A 19,146-nucleotide genomic window follows, 5' to 3' on the forward strand; every position below is an offset into this window, starting at 1 on the left:
TTAACAGTGCATGTCAGAGCACAAACCAAGCCATGAAGTCCAAGGAATTGTCTGTAGACCTCCGAGACAGGATTGTATCGAGGCACAGATCTGGGGAAGGGTACAGAAAAATTCTGCAGCATTGAAGGTCCCAATGAGCACAGTGGCCTCCAGCATCCGTAAATGGAAGAAGTTTGGAACCACCAGGACTCTTCCTAGAGCTGGCAACCCGGCCAAACTGAGTGATCGGGGGAGAAGGGCCTTAGTCTGGGAGGTGACCAAGAACCCAATGGTCACTCTGACAGAGCTCCAGCATTTCTCTGTGGAGAGAGGAGAACCTTCCAGAAGAACAACCATCTCTGCAGCACTCCACCAATCAGGCCTGTATGGTAGAGTGGCCAGACGGAAGCCACTCCTCAGTAAAAGGCACATGACAGCCTGCCTGGAGTTTGCCAAAAGGCACCTGAAGGACTCTCAGACCATGAGAAACAAAATTCTCTGGTCTGATGAAACAAAGATTGAACTCTTTGGCCTGAATGGCAAGCGTCATGTCTGGAGGAATCCAGGCACCGCTCATCACCTGGCCAATACCATCCCTACAGTGAAGCATGGTGGTGGCAGCATCATGCTGTGGGGATGTTTTTCAGCAGCAGGAACTGGGAGACTAGTCAGGATCGAGGGAAAGATGAATGCATCAATGTACAGAGACATCCTTGATGAAAACCTGCTCCAGAGCGCTCTGGACCTCAGACTGGGGCGAAGGTTCATCTTCCAACAGGACAACGACCCTAAGCACACAGCCAAGATAACAAAGGAGTGGCTCTCTGGGACAACTCTGTGAATGTCCTTGAGTGGCCCAGCCAGAGCCCAGACTTGAACTCGATTGAACATCTCTGGAGAGATCTGAAAATGGCTGTGCACCGACGCTCCCCATCCAACCTGATGGAGCTTGAGAGGTCCTGCAAAGAAGAATGGGAGAAACTGCCCAAAAATAGGTGTGCCAAGCTTGTAGCATCATACTCAAAAAGACTTGAGGCTGTAATTGGTGCCAAAGTTGCTTCAAAGTAAAGGCACAGCAAAGGCTGTGAATACTTATGTACATGTGATTTTTTTTTTTTTGTTTTTTTTTTTTTAATAAATTTGCAAAGATTTCAAACAAACTTCTTTCACGTTGTCATTATGGGGTATTGTTTGTAGAATTTTGAGGAAAATAATGAATTTAATCCATTTTGGAATAAGGCTGTAACAAAACAAAATGTGGAAAAAGTGAAGCGCTGTGAATACTTTCCAGATGCACTGTAAATCAAACTGATCTTGTTTTAAGGATTTTTAGATATTTTTACAGGAAAACAATACAAAAATTATCAATAATATGATTTTTGCCCTAATATCAAAAGGTCTTACTAGAAAAGAAGAAATTATGATCTAATGTGAATTTTCTTGATAAAAAAATATGATCGTGTCTGGTAACATGTGCATGTAAAATGGCTAGAAATAGCATTTTAGCTTAGCATAAAGCTGACAATTTACACAAGGTTTATTTGTATTTCTTCTGCTCCAAACTTACTTCAAACTTACTTCTCTGTCTGCTCGTATGAATGTAACACATCTTAAGAAATTGTTTCACCGCTGTTCAAATGCACTTTGGATCGCATCATTTATATGTATAAATGTTTTCCATCTGAAAGGACTAAATATTAAATGAAACAAATGACAATAAAATGCAAAGTAATCAAAATACTTTTTGAATGTAACTCTATTCTAATTACCAATTATTTAAATTGTAACTGTAGTGGAATACAGTTACTTATATTTGGTATTTTAAATACGTATTCCCGTAACTTGTATTCTGTTACTCCCCAACCCTGCCGATAACCGATATTTAAATTTGTAATCCTTTAACCTGTAACTGCTAGTTAATTCATAAAAATGTTTGTCATTTAAAAGCTTGGAATTTGTACTTGCTGCCATTTAAGGTTTGGAGGATGTAACATGAACCAGAAATGTGCCTATATTACAGATGTATGCTGATTTGAAATGACAAATAAATGACAATTTGCATGAATTGTATTGTGCCCATTTATGTGAGTGTTTGTGGTAATCCTGGTGATTCACTAACAGAGAGATGGTTTAATGCATTAAACCAAAATGAGGCTATAAACTGCATGTAATGAACATTAAACAACAAAACACACAAAACAAACCCTAATCTCTGTTTACATAGTGTAATATTTATGCTAACAGCCAGTCTGCGAGTGCAGTGGTGGTTTGTGTGTGTTACTTATGCATGTGTGCTTAAGCGTGTCTCATTCACAGATGCTTGTTACAGCACTCATCTGTAACAGTTTCACTGTATAATTTATCAAATGTGAACACAACAATCATAATGGGAATTGTAACAATCATACAGATCGAATAGCCACAAGACACAACGTTAAAAAAAGTCTCAACTCGTAAAATACAACAAGCACATGCGTTTCACTCGCAAACTAGTGTTTTTAGCCATCTCAAGTCACTGTGAGAATTATTTCAATATAAATGTACCGTTTAAGGTTGTGTTTTGACTTAATCACAATACTGTGCTGAAAGTAACAATATGCTATTTCCCACATTCTGTTTATGTTTCATGAAGTAATATGCGAAAATGATTGTCCCCAAGTCACACACTGTACATGCATGTTTTTGCCACGTTTTCATTTATTGCCTCATGAAACAAACAAAATATGGGAAATGGCATGCCGTTACTTACAGCAGATGACTAAAACCAGCCCAAAAACAACACAACAAGGTGCAGAAATGTTGAAATAATCCACATATGAGCTTGTCTTTTCTCAAACAGAGAAGTGTGTGCACATGCTCACTGTCTTTGAGACTGTCCGAATCTCTGCCTAAAGGAAAGAAGCCGCAGGAAGTCAGAGATTCTCAGCCACAAGCAAAGAAACCATAAATTACCTGCGAAAATATTGCCGGTAATTACATTATCGGCGCGATAATATTTTGGCATAATATAACAGTGGCCGATATATCATGCACCCCTAAAATAATTACTTGGAAAATTGCTAAATTTGTTCTAAAAGTGTTAGCAATTGTGTCAACTAGCCGTGACAATTTAGCAAGCTCTGACAGATAATATGATATTTTTTTTCCCACCAAAAATGTTACCGTCATACAATTTAGAGTGTCAGGTACTGTTATGTTTCGTTTTTACTAGAGCTATCAAAATTAACACATTAACACAAGCGATTCATTTAAAATGTTTAAAATTTAAAATTTTTCTTAATCTCGATTAACGCATGTACATTTTCACATTAGATTCGGACATTTTATTCTGCTCCCTATGAGTGCTAAACACTGGTTGGAATAAATCTTTGTGCTGTGTCCAAAGTCATTACACTGACGAACACACCACAAACATACACAAAACAGCGATTTCATGTCAATGATCAAGTGATGAAGAAAGAACCTCTTAACCATATTTTTTTTGTACAAAACGAACCCAGATGAGACTTGTGATCAGCCCCACTGGAGTGAAGCATCCTGATTTCCCCGGTGCTGCGTTCCATACAAAATTTGGATAAAGTATCATTCAAATGGACAGTGCCAGCACTAAAAGCAAAACAATACGTTTTCTACAAGTGCTTTTCTTGTGCAGTTCAAAGCAGCGGGAATCATGTAAATGCAGCTTCACGATTGCTGTAGCAAAGTGGATAGCCACTATTCAAATGTTAAGGGTGAGGGTTTAAAAGAGATTTAATGTCCACAGCAATGAAAATGCAAATTACAGAGACTAGATATTTCAATGAGTTAACCTCCCGCTTAGACTTTGGGAAACGTTTAGTGTTACTTCTATTGGTGCGATTTTAGTGCACTTCTATCTTTATACTGTGGAATACTATGTTTTGAAAATGTTAATAAAACATTGTTACATATTGTTTTCTTTTCTGTGATGGAAATACATGTATTTTGACAAGAAAAAGAGGTCACTCACTTTCCATTAATATTGTCACTGTCTGATGTGTACACATTTCATAATGGCAATGTACTTTTTAACAGCTACAATGAAAATGCACTATACAAAATAAAATTAAAAAAATTATACCAAAAGGACATCGGTCATGGTGTGATACAGAGATGTTGTTGATAAATAGCCTGCTTTTCATGGTGCCCAAATAAGTGTGTAAAGACTGTTTTGCATCATAATAAACTAGGGACTGGAATGAAACACACTTGTTTCCTAGTCACCAAGAGTAGGCTTTGTAAACAGCACAAAATGGTTCAACCGAACAATGGCAGATGGGGGGAGTGTTTGAGAAACCTGTCATTATTTTTGATGCCGTGCACATGCATTAGCTGGACCAGTCAGAAAAAAATCTATTTTTAGTATGAGTCAAGCTGAAAATTCAAAACATGTTTTATTGCTGATTTTATGCCTTGACCGCAGTTTGACAGATGCGGTCATTATATGGAAAGAACTGCTTAAAGATCCTTAAAACTTTATACTGTTGTGTTCCGCTGAGGAACAAAAACCATACAGGTTTGGAATAACAGAATTTTCATTTTTGGGTATACCATTTCTTTAAACAACATAAGCATCAGCCATTGGAGAAACCGACAGTGCTGAATCTGAGTGATGGCATTTCATTTGTTCTTCACAGAAAGAAATAATGTTCTGTGTATGTCACGCTAATTAAACGATCAATAAATCCACATTCCTCCTGCCATATGTCTGAAACGGAAAACTATTCTGCACTGAAGTATTTCACAGACACTGAGCCATACCTCAGGGACAACACAGAAGAGAAGGAAAAAGCAAAGAAAAAGTCTTCAGTCAACAGCTGCAATATATCAAGCAACATTTGGCCAATTCAGTAACTCAATTATTCATTTTAAAGGCCTTGATATAATGCAGACAACAATGAGATATGACAATCTCACTGACCTCTTCCATATCTAACCTGCTTTAAGCAATCAAAAATCATAAGTGGTCTCTACAGACCACAAATTGCCATTCAAAAAGAAAAAAAAAAAAAAAAATTATCATGGACTGACTGTTGTGGCAACATAATATAACAAACAGAAATACATCATATGTGTATTGATTTTTCTTAAATTTCATATTACTTTAGAATAAACAGTCCAGTGCCCGGCTGCATAAAACACCTTACGTTTTTCACTTAAGTATAACACTTAAAGCCTGATTTCCCCTTACCTAAGAGAAGTGTATAAGGGATTATATTCAACACCCTCAAGTCATTCCCTCAGGTACGGGAAACCGTTAAGGCATTTACTACAGTGAGCGAGGTTTCACCGTAATAAAACTCTACTCTTACCATGGACACGGCACGTCTCTGCGAACTTTAAGATTGGAAATGTCCCGACCAATACTTGGGCAATTTTTCCACATAGAAAATGTTTTAACTTTACACTATGATTTTATTTTAATATTAATGAATATTAAAGTTTCTCTGCAACATTATTCATGTACAAATTACTGTCCGACCTCTTCTGAAGCAGCGCATAAACGGCATTGTCATGTGTCACCTGCTAGTTTTCACAGCACTTTTCAGTATGCACCAATCACAGTACTTTACCATTACTGTCGTATTACATAAATATTTTTTCTAACTCATTTTCTGGAGGATACACATGCGGATTTCCATTTGTATCTGAGGTACAATCCTCGAATTTAATCGATTCAAACACTTTTTTGTGTACACATTTTCCTGTGTAAAAATGTCCTGAGTTTCGCACGCAGACCAATTAATGAAGGATTCTGCTTTTACGGTCTTTTGAGAAAAACACCTTTGAAAGACTGCCAGTTGGATTAGAGGTGCAAGACATTAAGATGCTTGTATAACTGTGCAGAGAACTGATTGCCATCCCAAATTAAAAATATTAGTGGTGGTCAGTAGGTGTGTAGTATATATATAAAAATGTGCGATATATCACAAATGAACTTGTGGTATGACTTTAATTCATCCATTTGTACAGTTATAAAGATACAGAGAGCAGATAATACTGGGTACACTTCTGGTTTGTGTGTGTTCCTATTGGATTGCCCTCCAGCTTGTTAGCGATTTCTCATATTGCGTGACCGTCAAATCTGTACTCCTGCAACAACTGCAACAGATTTTCATCGCTTAAATGGTCTAAACTGGGTTCTCCCTATCGTGAAAAATTCGCCTTGGCACACTATACTCTTCAATTAGTTGTATAAATGTAGCTATTCATTCATTTTTATAAACCTTGAAACTCCTAACCTATACTTAAGGTGAAGTTTTCCTAACCTTAGGAAATACTTAGGAAAATGGCAGTTAAGCGGCGTTATGCAACACTTAACGGTTTTTAAGGGCACACTTAAGTAAAAAATAAATACTTAAGGGAAATCGTAAGAGATTGTGACGTTTTATCCATAAAAACCCTTCAGTAACACTATTTCCTGCAACACCCTTAAGTTTATGGGAAACATTAGGGTGATCTTAAGGGAAAATTACACTTAAGGTGCTTTATACAACTGGGCACTCTGCCAATTATTATATAAGGCATATAGTAATGTAATATTGATTATTATTAGAGATGCACCGATACTACATGGTAGTACTTGTATTGGGGCGATACTGTGGGGTAAATACACACAGTTGGTATCATTATCATCCTTTCATATTTCAAGGTACATTACCATAATGACGTGGTTGCACCTGCAGTGCAAGGCACTTTTAAGACCAGTTTGAAAACACAAGAAACATTTAAATCTAGAATATCAGTTTTCATTATACATTTTTAACCGATACATGTGTATGTGTGCAAGAAGAGTAAAAAAAACCAGCAAGAATAGAAAGAAAGACCATTTGAAGCTAGCGCATGAATTTTCACCCATCTTTACATGATATATGTGGTTTCTTTTTCTCTCCGTACGCTTGTGTTTAAGAGAGAGGGAGAGCGAAAAAGAGCGCTTTCATCAGACACACGGCGGACAGTCGTTGTTGTTCTAAACACTTCGACTATAAAAAATTATTTACACTGGCGGCCAAAAGTTTGGAATAATGTACAGATTTTGCTGTTTCGGAAGAAAATTGGTACTTAAATTCACCAAAGTGGCATTCAACTGATCACAAATATAGACAGGACATTACTGATGTAAAAAACAGCACCATCACTATTTGAAAAAAGTCATTTTTGATCAAATCTAGACAGGCCCCATTTCCAGCAGCCGTCACTCCAACACTTTATCCTTGAGTAATCATGCTAAATTGCTCATTTGGTACAAGAAAATCACTTGCCATTTTATCAAACACTGATGAAAGCTATTTACATGCAAAGTTTGGTGACAGCATAACCTATGGGTCAAGAAATTAGAAAAATTGCTATTTCTGTCCATAACATTTGAACTGTATGTCCTAAATCATGAGCTTGGTATCTATGGATTCCTTGGTTCATGAGGATTTCAACAATACCAATTATTTCCATGTCTATACTGACTCTAATTTAATTAAAAAGTGATGTATCTTTTGAATCCATAGTCGGATTTAAAAGAAAATGGGTATGCATCATCGGCATCATGTCCTGAGTATACCTGAGCAGTTTGGAGACAACACCCCCTATAGTTCATAAGAGAGCAAACATTTGTGTGCTGACTCTAAACTCGGCATGTCTCCTTGCTATGGCTGAGATGGCACAGTGTGTAAAGTTCTGGGTTATAGTTCAAAAGGTTGTGGGTTCAAATTCCCACCTAGACCAGTATTACAGTTCAATTTCTATTGTACTGGAGGTCTTTGAGTTGTGCTTACTGAATAGTTCCAGGGCTTGTCCCAGATCATTTCTGCTTGCAGATATTCTTCTTATTCTTCTTCCTCTATCCTCCCCAATGGAAGTTTATGGCAGCATTATGATCCATACAAAAGAAAATTATGTAATCTGGCAAACTGATACGTGTGGGTACGAATAGCCCCCAAGGTTTAGGGATTCTAGGTTAAACTCTATAGCGCCACCACCAGCTCAAAAATACCTTTTCTTTTGTTTCTAACTTTTGAACTGTTTAGTCTAGAATTCCTCTGACTATTCTCCTCATGGTGATTTTAATGCACCACTTACATTAAAACTCCACCTATTACAGGGGCAGCCATGTAGGATTGTGATGTTTTTTCGCAACTCCTCTTGCAAATAAATAAATAAATTCTCTTTCAGTCCAAGCCACATAAAAATGACTGAACATTAATTATTTATTCATTCAAAACTGGAAATTTTAACTTTAAACTGTTAAAAATGTATGCCAATATTAAGCTGACTGTGGCGACTGCTGTACTTGCTTAAATAATCGTACAATATATTGGTATGTCCCTTTGGCGGCTGTTTACCTTGTGTCAGTGTGATGCAGTGAATTGTGCACTGAACTATGGAACGGAAAGGCATAGGTTCGATCCCGTCGTGGGGCAACTTGTGAAGTAGTGTGGGTTGCTTTGAATGTCATACACTTGCAATATATTGTGCTTACTATGGTTCAATGCTTGCCATTTCTGTACTTGGCCCCATAATTGCTGTTTGCAGCTATATTTATTATTACTATTATTGATGATATTATCAGAATGTTATGCAATGGTAATACATTCATCACTTTCATATGTTATTTTAAGGCAGTTTAACCTGTAATGGACAAACATATTTGCCATTATGAAAATGTTAAGTGAAACCAGAGTGCTTTGCATTCACAAAGCACGTTAATCCTTGTATAGTGTGAAAAGAGCTATTAACTTGCATTTCTATACAAAAAACAGCTACTTGTTGCTCAAAATAAAGATTGACTGTAATCATAACATGGATTGTAGGCATGTCATAAAATATCAACATATTGATTATTTATTTTTGAGGCACTGATATATTAACATTAGCCAACATTTAAATTAGAAGCCTAATTTGCGTGCTTTCCAATTCACTCAGTTGAGCTTCTGCTGAATGTCTGCCGTAATAGTGTCGGGAGACCACAACGGAGTAATACATTTACTGAAACGGGTCGCAAGGCACAGGTATCACAACATAGGAAGAGTATTTTAGAGCTCCCTGCACAGGACGCTTACACTCAAAGTTACAAAGGTTTTTCTACTTAGTAGAATGAAAGTTATGTTCAAAAGTTTACAAGTTAGTGTATGAAATTAGTTTAACTGCAAAACAATTAGAAATTATTATGCAATTTCTCTGTATGTACCTTCATAGAAAATAATTTCTAATTTTAGAACGTGCCATGTCATCTGCCAGACACATCCGGTGTGCAACCCCCTTTAATTTACCCTGCCGCTCACACTTTACCAAAGTTCTGTTGAGAAATATGTTTGAAAACACAAAGAATATTGTGCAATGGGTAGCCCTATTTATACCTGAAAAAAAGCTTGATATATATCGAAAATCATCGGGAAAATCTTTCGATTATCGATGAGTGCAAAAAGGCATCAATCCCCAAGCCTAATCGATTGTGTTCAAAAAATATAGTCATATTCTCAATCTTCACTGATATCTCACCTGCTGCTCTGTACAGGATTTTGGGCTCAAAAAAGATGCAGGGGTTTTTATCAGCAATACAGGACAAAAGAAGACCCTTGGACTGAACCGGGCCTCTCGGCACAACAATCTAAAAGACAAATACAAAAACAAAAAAAAATCAGGGCTATCAATTTAACACGTTAAAGGAGCACTCAGTAATATTAGCTTATGTCGTGCTGACAGCGAGCCGTGGAGATGCACAATCTTGCAGAAACAGAAGTTCTCAGTAACCACAGTAGAAATAGGATATTTGCAGTAAGCCAATATTAATTTATTCTGTGAGTGAAAGCATCCAGTTACAAGGCATTATTAAGATAAAGCAAGTCATATTTGGCAAACAACATGTTTATAGTTCACCTTAATTCCAGGACAATGAGCAAAGAAGGCCTCTGGACTCTGGGAGTGGTAAAGTGAGCCGTGACCCACACAACCCCACGGAGCTCTGATGGTCAGGTTTCCACAGTCAAACATGTTCCCCGAACGGTACCGATACTTGGCTGCTTCATTTACGATCTTCAAAAGCATAAAAAGGCAGAGACCGAAAAAGGACTTTACATTTGCACAAAATAAAAACATCAATATCAACTCACATCTGTGGGCAATAAAAGATGGGCTCCACCTCCCTAATGCAGTTGCGTCCAAAGCTCCGCTCGTAAAATGCTTTTTAGTTAAAAGGGTATTTTTCCTTTAATTTTCCCCAAAGCTTTTTCTAATAAACCATGCGTGAAGCCAGGACATTCTCTGACATTGCTTGACAACAACTGCTTGGAAGGAACAAAGTAAATTGCAGTTTTACAGACTCTAAAAGTGAGCATAATTAACAGGGTTGTGCACCAATCAGAAACAATACTTCCAGAAACATGAGATGAATAAACTAATGTTTGAATTTCCAGAGAAATCTGTATTTAAAGCTGCTCTGCGTAAGATGTTTTGGTTACAAATTTACAAATTGCCATTGATTGAGAACAATCAGTGTTCAAAACAATGTCCTTACCTTACCCCGATTCACTATGGTAAGCCTATAAAAATGATTTGTATTTTGAGCTGTCGGGTTCGATTTGGCATAAAATCGCTGGCTTATGTCGTTCCTTGCATCATTATGTCATGTCCGCACACACAGGAAAGAAGTGCGGACTGTCTCATGTTCCAGATGGAGAAACTAACTACACTGTTCAGTTCAGTCAGTCACAATCACACAGTTCAGGACAGCATCGCTGCAGTCTAGATAAATGTTTATCTGTTATCCGTTTGGCGAAGTTATTTACCTGCTATAATGCTTGGATATGTTGTCTGGTAGTGTTGTTGAAGCTTATATTGCTTGTCATGCTTTTATGAATTGAACAATACTCGTGTGTTAACTGTTCGCGATGTATCTACGTTGTACTGTGAAGTTACTGTGACATGTTTAAAATGGATGACTTCTGAAATTGACTTCTTTTAATTGCTATATTGCATATTTAAGCATATTATTTTTATGTTTAATAAAGTATGTTTTATCCCCATCATTATTGAATCCTCGTTTTATGTTTTAGTATACGATGTTATTGTGTGCCTTGCATAGACATGCTATTGTATTTATTTATTTATTTGTTTGTTTATTTTTAGCGTCATGTCCGCAACAAGGCTATCCACACGGCGAGAACAGTTTAAGTAACAAAAACATACAAATTAAATAAGGAATTTTAGTTTTTTGTTAGACAGAAACTCTAAGATATTTTTAGGTGATACATTTTTAAAAATGTCTAATAAGCTTGTTTCTGAGTTAAACCTTTGTCTAATAGTATTAAAAGCAGCGCAATCCAATAAAATGTGCTTAATAGTCAGTATAGTCTGACAGGAAAGACATGGAGGTTCTTCACCTTTTAATAAAAATCCATGTGTCAGTCTAGAATGACCTATTTCACACCTAGTATATACAATTTAATCATGCCTATTTTCAAAGTTAGAGAAAAGATTATTAGCTATACTGGGATTTCTTTCATAAAGCTCATTGTTTTTACATTCGTCCTATTCTATCTGCCACATGTTAGAGATATAAGAGTTTAGTAAGGGTTTTAGGTCTGTGGGTGGAATACTACACTCTGTGATTTCTAGAGACAGGGTTTCTTTAGCTGCGATATCTGCTTTCTCATTGCCTGACAGTCCAAAATGACCTGGGATCCAACAGAAATGATACTCAAGTTTTCTTTCTGAAAGTTGTCTACTTTAGTTAAAATACTCAAAATAATGGGGTGATCAGTCTTTACAGATCCCAGAGCTTGAAGGCAAGATTTGGAGTCTGTGAAGATTAAAAAATGTCATCCTTGTTCATTCTTAATTTTCCAGGGCTAAAAGCAGAGCACGAGCTTCAGCAATAAAGATGGAGCAAGGAATAAGGATTCCATAATGTTGATATCCGATAACTGCTGCTGCCGAAACTTTATTATCTGCTTTTGATCCATCAGTGAAAACAGGTTTATGGAGAAGAAAAGCACATCTTATATCTAAAAATTGCTGGTGGTACGCATTAGGGTGTGTCTCTGTCTTTTTGTGCTGGGTCATTGTCAAAATGATATTTGGCCTTTTCAGATCCCACGGTGGTATAGGACAAACATGAGCTTGGGTTAAGTTGTCCAAATTGATATCCAGATTTTCTAGATAAGGTTTCATCCTCATTCCAAAAGGTCTGATATATTTGGGTCTGGCTTCATATAAGTAAGATCGTTCGGGGTGAAAAACTGTCTGGTTTGCTGGATTGTTTTGGTTTGCCTTAAGTTTCACTGCATATTGTAGTGCCAACTTCAAACGTCTGTTCTGGAGTGAAGGTTCTCTGGCTTCTGTGAAAAGACTCTGAACAGGAGAGGTTCTGAAAGCTCCTAAAGCGACATGCTATTGTAGTAACTGAGGCTGGACAATATAGTAAACAAATAATAAAGTCTTTTATTGAACTCGTATCAGCCATATCCTGAGTTTAACCTCTTAAATTGAAAATTGTAGTACAGTTCAAACATTAATTGTAGATAAAACACTTGAATAATCATATTAAGATATACTGGTGGTGGCTGAGGAGAGTCCCCTGTTCTCTATTTAAAAGTGCTTTGAGTGTAGTGTAAGAAAAGCGATTTAAGTGTAAAATTAATTCAAATATGTAAATAAGAGTGTTGTTTATTTTCATCAAAAAAAACAAAAAAAACAATATTATTTCTGTTTTAAATGTGTAATCATATAACATAATATCAGCATGAAAATAGCACATTATGTGTCCGGCTCCAGTCATGATCACACACAGGCAATGTCCAGATAAGCTCAAACCATGAGATCCATCCGCAAGAAAGCAGTGCCGAAACACGAATCACATTAGGTGTTCTTCCGCAAATTGCTTGCGATTTTAAGTTTCAACCACAGATGTCGCTAGAGAGCACAAAGTTACATGGTACAGCTTTAATATATATTAGGGCTGTGAATTTATCATTTTTTTTAAAAACTAATTAAATCGCACACATTTCTAACAAAATACATTAAAATAAGTATATTACTTTATACTTTGTCTCAAAGATATTGGTTAGTCATAATTTATTTGAACTATTTAAATATGTACATTAAAATGCTCAGGGGTTTTTTTTTTTTTTTTTTTTTGCAGATAGAGTTAGACACCTGGCTCGCCACTCCCGTGTTTATTATATCAAGTTATCCGATCAAGTTTTCTGAAAATGTGGTGGTAAATATGAATATGTGGTGCTGTATGGCAAAATAAAAATCTGTTTTGATGGCGGTGTTAATTGTTTTGACAGTATTAAGCTTAGTTTAGAGAAATGTCTAATCAGTTGAAAAAAATGCTTTCTACATATCAGAAAATAAATATGGATGATAAATATGGACACTTTTTTTTTAATGAGGAAACAATTACTCAGTGCATCTTTATCCTGATTTTTGCCTATCTCTGATAATTACATTGCTATATTTTAGGGATTTACATTATAATGATAAGGAGAATGAAGCATGCACTTGTGAAAGAGACAGATGTTAGAAATTTTCCAGGCTCTTATGCTCGGACTCATTTTTTGGATGTAGAACAGGGGTTCTCAACGAGGGCGGTATCGCCACTCCAACCACACCCCCCTCCCAGTAGGCATTCAAAGGATGCCAGGGGGCGCTGAGAGCAAATTAGTAGGGGGGGTACATTAGGTTACAAATGCGGGCATTTATCAGTCATGTTTATCTAATTTATTGTCAAGTTCCTGTTTGCATTAAAATGTTTATCAAGACTCCATTATACGGGATGATATGCATTTGTACCGCGGTTCATGTGATTCTGAAGTCTAGCGATGCATCTGAAGTATCTGGTTTAGCTGCGTCAAATAGACAGGTGAAGTCACATCCTCCACTAATGCACCTGTATGGCTCTGTACATGGATACGGTTCAATGGACAGCCTTGAATTTACTATAGTAACACTACTTGTACTTTAGGCTGAAATAGATTCATATTATCATATCACTACTTCAGCTCTATTAAATCTGTCATAGGCTACATTAGGGGAGTGCGGAAATATAATACATTGTTACAACTTTTAAATGTTTATATTTTGTAATTACTGTTTTTACATGTTTAGAGTAGGCCTAGTGTTTGTAATTACAAAAATGCCATAATTTGTTTTAGAGAAATCATGTTACATCTAACCATGGTAGTGAAGAAGATCCATGCTTCCATGTGCTTACTATGGTCTTGTTACAAATACCACTGTTAAAACTATAAAAACAAATACATTTAAATTTTCATAAGGGCAAATGCAAAATGGGAATGAAGTAGGGGGCGTTTAAATAAAATGTCTATGATGATGTTTTTAAATGACAATGGGCCTTTAAAACAAGCTCACCTGATCAAACGCTGGGTAAATGTAGTCGGCAAACTGAATCTCTGCGATAGCAGTGGCTCCTGCAACAGCTGCACCAATCCCGAATCCCACAATGCCTTGCTCACACAGCGGCGTGTTAAATACACGGTCTTTACCTAATGTGAAAAAGGCAAATGTCAATGTATTCTGTACTTGTATGAGAATTTAATAGTCCCATTTACACCTGAGATTACTTGCGATGGGATTTCATTGTGGGGAGGGTCTCATTACATTACTTACACTGTAAACCCTAATGTTGTCATTACTGGAAAAATCCAGTTATCAACTGAGTTTTTGTCTCATAACTTAAATATCCATGTTCCTTGAACTTATTTTTTTCTCCATAGACTTAAGATTTTAAGTGTTACTAACTCAAACTATTAAGTACAATATTAAGGCTATGGAGAATACCCATGTGTTGCACGGTGAAGCATTCACCCATGTTTCAATTGATCATAGTATAAATAATGGGGGGGGTTACTTGCTTGTTTTTATTACTGGGGGGGTTACCTCCCTCCATCCCCACAGAATCTACGCCCCTGCCCATACCAAAGTATTAACCTCAAACTCTGGCTCAACTCACTGTTTATTTTATACTTGACTTATGTTACAAAACAACACAGCACAAGATACTTGTATCAGGGAAACACAAAAACAAATCTAGTTTCTCTCCTCAACCCATTATTGCAGTAAAGAGAACCACATGAAATAGACTATATTTGGAGTGGAAAGGACATAACTTTCCATTCATACCATATCACATGAGTGTCCCCCTCCTAACATTCACTAAAACAAATGTCCTGACACACTTCTAACTGAAGATATTACAGTATGTTTTATATAACCATGAATAAAATAGTTTCTATACAATATAGAAGGAAAGCGTGAATATACCAGAGTAAATACAACTTGAGCCCTATTGTAAGCTCTATTGTCTCTGACATTACCACAGAAAATAATTTTTACTCTTCCTTAAGTTTGTAAAAACAAGCGAAAATCATGTTTACAGTAATGCCCTTCCAATGGAAGTCAATGAGACAAGGCATTGCATGGGATAAATGTTAACACACATAAAACATGTTAAAATGAGACTAGTGTGGTAAAATCGCTCACCAAGCTTGTCTGAGTAAAGACCAATATACCAACTCCAACCCTCTACGGACAAGTTGGAAAGAATCACCATTGGCAAGTAAATTTTTGTTTTTAAATGCCAGACTTTTGACGACATGCCAGCGTAATGCAACTGAAAACTATATTAAACTATAATTATTTTTTTAAAAGTACAAATTTCACATTCTATCAATTTATATGTCATGACCATACAAGCTGTTTAAAAATGTTGTGCACATTTTTAGAAAAAATTCACAAGAATTCTGCATAATAATAATTTCATAAATTTATTTTTAAAATAATAATTTAAGTACCATGTTAAAACATTAGGTTTTGTAAAAACCCCTGCATTGATGCTGCAGGGAGGTTATTTGTCAAATTCTTCCATATCAACAATGTTTGTTAGAGTTAAAATATTTCATAATGTAGCAGTAATTTTTTCCTCATTAAAAAAGTTCATCTCCTAAAGACATGAATTGTGATTTTGTAATATATGTAGGAAATCATGAACACTCACATTAAAATGAAGACTCCAGTCATATCAGTAACCTTATAAAAGCTGTTTTATTCTACATGGAGAGGGTCCACACATGGGGGCTGCCATGTTAGAATCACATGACCAGCTTAACCTCTTACGCTCTGCAGGGTTTTTGGGCCGCCGCATTAAATTTTACACACTAAAATTTAAAAGCTCCCTGTCCACACATACAGTGGACTAATTTCATAAAAATAGTCTCATTTTACAGATAACCCCCTAAATTTTAAGAAATGACTGAAATAATTAATACATAACATTGTATGTGTTTACAATTTTATGATTGACATCAAATTAATTAAAACAAATTTAAAATTTTGTTTTAATGTTTAAAATTAAAAGCATGCCATTTCAGTTCTGTGTCTTCAATTTTCAAGAAAAAAGTCTTATTTTATTCCACTGGATGGCAGAAAGTACTAGAATTTTTTCCTCTATCACCTTCCATCACATTATACTGATCTGAAATGTAGATGGTGCTCTAACCAATTTTAGCGCTCAACCACAGACAACATGTCTGAGAGCTTCCACACTGTTTTGTTGAATATCTTGGCTTCTGAGTTGTCTAGAAGCCCAATCTAGTTGGAGATTAGAGAATCTAGGTGGAAAGCAGAGATTCCCAGCTTTACAATGTGTAACATTTCATCTTCTATAGATGAGAACCTATTTTGCTAATGATTTGTTTCTCATACTTTTTCTACCAGACTTCATATTTTGTTGTAAATTGTTTTTTACACAACATTGGATTATTCACCCAAGCAAGCCAACCAACAAGTAAACAAGTAATCTCTTTAACTAATTTTAAAGCTAACAACCCAAGGTAAGATTTGATATAAAGTTTGAGGCTATTTGGGGCTTACAGATCAGTGGTTAGCAAAGAAAAGAAACGTTTGCATTTTATGCCCTTCCAAAATAAAATTTCACTTTGTGATATTTCTTTAAATAAATCAAACTGTGGTATTATGGCAAAATATTATGGCAATTCAAACTGTGGTATTATGGCAAAAAAAAAAAAAAAAGGTGACTGCTACACTATGTAACTTTTGGCCCTCTAGTGGTTTAAAAATAAAACTGCATGTGTCTTGCGGAAGAACATTGATTTGGTTGTGCTTCAGTTCTGCTCCTCTGCGGACGAATGTGGTTCGAGGCACCGGTGTACACTGGATACAGGACATCTCATCAGAGCGAATAGACAAATAAATGAAAGAAAGGAAAAGACGTATATCCAAAAACATGTCATCTGAGTAGGTACAGTGCATCCGGAAAGTATTCACAGCGCTTCACTTTTTCCACATTTTGTTATGTTACAGCCTTATTCCAAAATGGATTAAATTCATTATTTTCCTCAAAATTCTACAAACAATACCCCATAATGACAATGTGAAAGAAGTTTGTATTGAAATCTTTGCAAATTTATAAAAAAAAAAAAATCACATGTACATAAGTATTCACAGCCTTTGCTCAATACTTTGTTGAAGCACCTTTGGCACCAATTACAGCCTCAAGTCTTTTTGAGTATGATGCTACAAGCTTGGCACACCTATTTTTGGGCAGTTTCTCCCATTCTTCTTTGCAGGACCTCTCAAGCTCCATCAGGTTGGATGGGGAGCGTCGGTGCACAGCCATTTTCAGATCTCTCCAGAGATGTTCAATCGGGTTCAAGTCTGGGCTCTGGCTGGGCCACTCAAGGACATTCACAGAGTTGTCCCGGAGCCACTCCTTTGTTATCTTGGCTGTGTGCTTAGGGTCGTTGTCCTGTTGGAAGATGAACCTTCGCCCCAGTCTGAGGTCCAGAGCGCTCTGGAGCAGGTTTTCATCAAGGATGTCTCTGTACATTGCTGCATTCATCTTTCCCTTGATCCTGACTAGTCTCCCAGTTCCTGTCGCTGAAAAACATCCCCACAGCATGATGCTGCCACCACCATGCTTCACTGTAGGGATGGTATTGGCCAGGTGATGAGCGGTGCCTGGTTTCCTCCAGACATGACGCTTGCCATTCAGGCCAAAGAGTTCAATCTTTGTTTCTCATGGTCTGAGAGTCCTTCAGGTGTCTTTTGGCAAACTCCAGGCGGGCTGTCATGTGCCTTTTACCGAGGAGTGGCTTCCATCTGGCCACTCTACCATACAGGCCTGATTGGTGGAGTGCTGCAGAGATGGTTGTTCTTCTGGAAGGTTCTCCTCTCTCCACAGAGAAATGCTGGAGCGCTGTCAGAGTGACCATTGGGTTCTTGGTCACCTCCCTGACTAAGGCCCTTCTCCCCCGATCGCTCAGTTTGGCCTGGTGGCCAGCTCTAGGAAGAGTCCTGGTGGTTCCAAACTTCTTCCATTTACGGATGATGGAGGTCACTGTGCTCATTTGGACCTTCAATGCTGCATAAAGTTTTCTGTACCCTTCCCCAGATCTGTGCCTCGATACAATCCTGTCTCGGAGGTCTACAGACAATTCCTTGGACTTCATGGTTTGGTTTGTGCTCTGACATGCACTGTTAACTGTAGGACCTTATATAGACAGGTGTGTGCCTTTCCAAATCATGTCCAATCAACTGAATTTACCACAGGTGGACTCCAATCAAGTTGTAGAAACACCTCAAGGATGATCAGTGGAAACAGGATGCACTTGAGCTCAATTTTGAGTGTCATGGCAAAGGGTGTGAATACTTATGTACATGTGATTTTTTTTTCATTTTTTATTTTTAATAAATTTGCAAAGATTTCAAACAAACTTCTTTCACATTGTCATTATGGGGTATTGTTTGTAGAATTGAGGAAAATAATGAATTTAATCAATTTTGGAATAAGGCTGTAACATAACAAAATGTGGAAAAAGTGAAGCGCTGTGAATACTTTCCGGATGCACTGTAAGTGCCATATCTTATGCTGTTGTTTTGACTTATTGGAAACATTGATGTTTTGAACTAAATGACATTTCAAAAGTTAGGCAACGTTCGTTAACATTATACACAACGATTGCTAGTCTGATGAGGTCAAACGTTGTAAAGTTTTTATAACTGGAGGATATTCTGGCCAAATAGACCACGGTAGTAACTCATTTATAGATTGTCATTGTTACCAACCAGTGGTCAACATCATTTCAAGACTCACATGTCCTTGGCAAGCCTCGG

The 19,146-nt window shown here is 36.9% G+C and overlaps 1 protein-coding gene across 1 annotated transcript in view; it reads right to left on the minus strand.

Moving 5' to 3' along the window:
* Nucleotides 1–19,146, minus strand: part of bckdhb (branched chain keto acid dehydrogenase E1 subunit beta) — a 138,666-nt gene that overhangs the window by 108,195 nt on the left and 11,325 nt on the right. Inside the window, exons 4-6 of the mRNA XM_051721591.1 lie at nt 14,365–14,498; nt 9,868–10,023; nt 9,490–9,598 (exon numbers count right to left, since the gene is read on the minus strand). Coding sequence (XP_051577551.1) covers nt 9,490–9,598; nt 9,868–10,023; nt 14,365–14,498 — 399 coding nt within the window. The remainder of the gene's footprint in view (nt 1–9,489; nt 9,599–9,867; nt 10,024–14,364; nt 14,499–19,146) is intronic.

Source organism: Myxocyprinus asiaticus, chromosome 16, assembly GCF_019703515.2.
Source record: "Myxocyprinus asiaticus isolate MX2 ecotype Aquarium Trade chromosome 16, UBuf_Myxa_2, whole genome shotgun sequence".
NCBI classification, from domain to species: Eukaryota; Metazoa; Chordata; class Actinopteri; order Cypriniformes; family Catostomidae; genus Myxocyprinus; species Myxocyprinus asiaticus.